Source organism: Pinus tabuliformis, chromosome 6, assembly GCF_031772625.1.
Source record: "Pinus tabuliformis cultivar Carrire ecotype Pingquan chromosome 6, CPIR1, whole genome shotgun sequence".
In the NCBI taxonomy this organism is placed as follows: domain Eukaryota; kingdom Viridiplantae; phylum Streptophyta; class Pinopsida; order Pinales; family Pinaceae; genus Pinus; species Pinus tabuliformis.
This window is the reverse complement of record NC_142292.1, coordinates 717804899-717809305: the sequence shown is the minus strand read 5'-3', so window position 1 is coordinate 717809305 and position 4407 is coordinate 717804899. Positions and strand designations below refer to the sequence as shown.

Sequence of the window (4407 nt, the reverse complement as noted above, 5' to 3'; positions counted from 1 at the left end):
AAAATGCTCTGACTGATATGACTTTGAATGCTTTTGAAAACTGCTTATATAAACGCCTTGAATGATATATATAAGCTGCTCAATACAATTTGAACTACTATACGCAGCAATGTTCACTCTACCATTCAAGTATCAATCATTGATAATAAAACAAATAGCTGCATTTTCCAGTTCAAAACCTTATCAAGAAACACAAGCAACAACACAAAATCGCGTTTCCATTGGAGACATTGCCTTCTGAAGGGGCCGGTACAACTCACTGCCCTTCACGGTCATTTACTTCTGTGGACAAAAAAAAACATTCACAACGGGAAGGCTGCTACACATGCTATAACTTTAGTTCCCGCCTCACAATTAAAAGAAGAGTGTATATCCCTTGCCAATAGTAGCAAAAATAGATCTTCTACCGCCAAATTATGGCCCGGCTCCACTCATAGAGAGTCTACGGATAAATAGTTCATTCAGTACCTCACATTATAGTAGAGAACCATACAAACATAACTAAGCCGTAAAATATTTAAGCCAGACATACCCAAAACCAGAGCAGGCTTACAAAAGCCACAAACCACGAAGTCTTGGGGAAGGCGTAAGTAGCGGCAGCGGGCACATCATTCAAAACGCTGAAGTAGAACGAGAAGATAGGAAGGGCAGGCTTCCGATATGCCTTATCTCAAAATTGCTCATGGTTGGTGATTCCAGATAGCTCGTTTCACGGCAGAATGGAAAAAGTCGGAAAGTTTGGTGCCCTCATTCCAATGTCTGGTGGCCATAATAATGCATTGGATACATTGCCTTCGGACGTGAGGGATCAGCTATTTCAAGCTGCCATTAATTCCCCAAGGAGATGCGGGGATGATCATACGTCCCTATCACTGAACAACATTCTGGCTGACTGGAAGGAGACACCCGAAGCACACATTTTCATGGTGGAACTTCCAGGTCTGAGCAAGGAGGAGATAAAGATACAGGTGGAAGATGACCGGCTTTTGAAGATAAGCGGAGAACGCAACAAACAGGAACGTGAGGGTGAGAAATGGCACGGGTATCACAGCAAATGAAAAGCGGCTATGGCGCAACCCTCGGTGATCTTCCTCTGAGAGGGTCTCCGGCTTTTCAACAAAAAAACAATGTATATACGCAGATGTCAAGCCAAAAGACGAGAGTCACCAAAAAACGCTTCTATGCATTCAATAACAAAAAACGACTCGTCACCAAAAAAACGAGTGTCAGGTATTCCTGCGCGGAGGCACCAAAAAACGCTTCTATGCATTCAATAAAAAAAAAAAAAGCACATTCAGTATCAATTACTCATGATCTGAGAGGGCGCAGTCAGAGTAGCGCTCAGGATGTCAGAGCAGAGCAGCGCTCAGGAGAGAGCAGTGCTCAGGTATGAGCAGCTCTCAGAACAGCAGGAGTTACAACTATTTTAGGGACTGGGACCTGTGCTCTGATACCATGTCAGGTCAGGGTAACTCCAGAATGAGCGGGAAAGAAAACTGATATATTATTCATTAGTTAACACACATTTATATACATAAACTTGACGGATCAGTTCATCTTCTTGATGACTGTCCAGTTCACCCATCCGTTTCAGATTAGGTGTCAACATAACCCATCAACTTCATCTCATCCATTTTCTAATTTGACTTATTCTAATTATTTTGTGATTCTCCTTTTTGACTCATTAGTAATAATTTTTTATAAAATAATTAATGAATTGATTTTCATCAATTGTTACATTTATTTGTCATAATCAATTTATGATTTATTTTGCTTTCTCCATATACACATGGTATGACACTCTTCGATTCTTCATATCAGCTTTTTGTCCATAAGGACGAGTGATGTGTTCACCCTAAAGGTCAGAGACCTCAACAATTTTTCACAATGCTCTAGAAGCTTCATGATCATCATGAAATATAGAAATTTTACTAGCTATGTAATTGTTTAAATAAATATTTTTTTATCTATATATCATTTTGATATATAAATTAATCATAATCTCAAAATAAAATTATTATTATTATTAATATTATAAACATTGAACCAAGGTATTTTTATATTAAATATATATATTTTAATTTATACAATATTTATTATTATAATACAAAATTTAATTTTGAGAATGTGTATTTTCTCATAAAAGGTTAAATATTCAAAATCTAGAGGGACAGAGAATATTTATGCCTCTGTATATTTTAATAGTCAAAATAGTTTTGAAGAAGTAAATCTCTTGTCGTGCAAGAACAAAGCCTCATATAGCAATTTGATGTTTGACTTATTACTATAATAAAATATATGCATATTATTTATACTTATATTTTATTATCTTTCAATCATTTCATTTTTTTTTAATCCAAAGGAACTTGGCACCGTGCAAGGTCTACACCTGTCCTACTCTCCATAAACTAGGTCAAAACCGAAGGTATTTGAACCTTAGATCTATTACTTCCATAAACTCACATTACTTTGATTATCCAAAAAATTACCTAATAAAACAATTTTGATTATTAATATATTATCTATTATATTAATATACCACTTACATTTACCGTTAATTTTATAAAATTAATATTAATTTAAATTATTACATAATATAATAAGCATTGAATTAAAATTACACTATGTATTTTTTCCCGTGTATCCTTTCCAAAAATCTAGTTATCAAATCCCTATTTAGAAAAACGAATTCTAAAAATCCAATGTGGTACATCCATTACCAAAATGAATTGTGTAAAGTTGAGATTGCTTAAATTTAATTTATATTAAAAAAAAATTAACATACTCAATGCAGGTTGTGTGAATTATCAATGGCAACAAATTTTGTGTAAGTTGTGATGGTTAAGGTATAAGTAAAATGTTTTAAGGATTTGCGAAGGTGTTAAATCATTTTTGTATTGAAAAAACAAAATTAAATAACCAAAAAAAATTGTAATTTTGCTTTAAAAAAAAATTGTATTGTTTAATTTTAGTTAAAAACTAGCTTTACAATGTAATTGGTTTGTGAGAATTATCTATTCAACAATTTTTGTGTAAATTGTGATGGTTTAAATTTGATGTATGTTCAAAACATTTATATGTTTAATGTATAAGTAAAATGAGTGGGGCTTATGATTACAATATTAGTTTTTTACTAAGAAATTATAAAATCAAATCTAAAGAAATAAAATATATACACCTTCATAGCATCAAGTTATTTTAAAACTTTTTATTAGCTCAACCATGTAGCTTGATCTCTCAAACAAAGGAAGTTCTTTAATTTAATGAGAAACACTGAATTAATTGGAAAAACCATTGAGATTTCAAAGAATCCAATTATTCCACAAAGGAAAATAATCTTTTGTGAAAATATGAATTAAGTTCCCACTCACTTGATAATGCACTAACGACTATGGGCATGGAGTATGTCCTAACTCTCCTTCTGCTTCTGCTTGGCTGCTTGTCTTCCTTGGACGTAAAGAAATATGTTAATGATCCAAGACCAAGAGGCATCTCGTAGGAGTGAAAGCCTGCCCCTTTACGAACCACCATGTGGTTATTCCAGGTGGCATGATTTTCCTTGAAGAAAGGTGATGAGTCATCGTGCATTCACGGTTAGTAGCTAGAGATGGTTGTCTTCACCGCGGGTTTGAAAACTAAGTTATAATAAGTTTTCCCACCTATAAAAGAAATGCACCGACAACTTACTAGTTTTGGTTTCTTACGTTGGTGCAACTAAAGATAGAGACAATGTTGAGTTGGCTATAGTTTGACCATTATTGCTCATCACAATTTCAAGGCTTGCATAATCGTCAGTAGAAATGACATACTCACTCATTGATATGAAATCCACATGCTGTACGACACATTGTCAGCAATTTACTGATATTTGGGTTCGTGATTTTTGGGAAATAGAATTTGTGTGGGAAAGGGGAGTGATAGTGTTCAAAATTGAACACGTCAAATCCCATCAAAGGGCCTCTGGCACGTCATCGAAGTAGGGAGAAAATTTTCCTAGTAAAAAAACTTTTAAAATTTGAGTTTTGCAAGTTTAAAAAAAATTGAAGTAATATTATAAAATGTTTTAATAAGGGTTGTCAACCCGCGGATTTTTTTTAAATTTCAAGTTTACTGAAGTTCGGACTCCTGTCCCCAATTTGTCTCCAACTCACCACAATGGTTACCCCTCTTCTTTTTTTCATTCGCGGAGAAAGAGTAGTCTCCGAACCTGCCCCTTACATTTCCCTTTGGATGTCACTTGTAAAAGGGGTTTCATATGATGGCTGCCTGTCTTATACTTCGTTAAACCATCCTACTGCCAAGTTAGTGCTGCTTCAAGAAGACAACGTTGTGGTGATCAGATATTTCCTGGAGCGAGTGAAGGTAGCACAAATATTAAGAGAAAGTCCCAGATTTTTTGTCCGCCAT

At 34.5% G+C, this 4407-nt stretch overlaps 1 protein-coding gene across 1 annotated transcript; it reads left to right on the top strand.

Moving 5' to 3' along the window:
• The first annotated feature begins 719 nt into the window (after positions 1–719).
• LOC149260685 (22.7 kDa class IV heat shock protein-like) lies at positions 720–1058 on the top strand. Its single transcript, XM_089460939.1, has one exon. It carries the CDS (start codon positions 720–722, stop codon positions 1056–1058), a length of 339 nt encoding a protein of 112 aa, XP_089317065.1.
• Positions 1059–4407: the final 3349 nt, after the last annotated feature.

Excerpts from the sequence above, each read along its gene's own strand:
- LOC149260685 (XM_089460939.1), top strand. The coding sequence starts at position 720 with ATGGAAAAAGTCGGAAAGTTTGGTGCCCTCATTCCAATGTCTGGTGGC.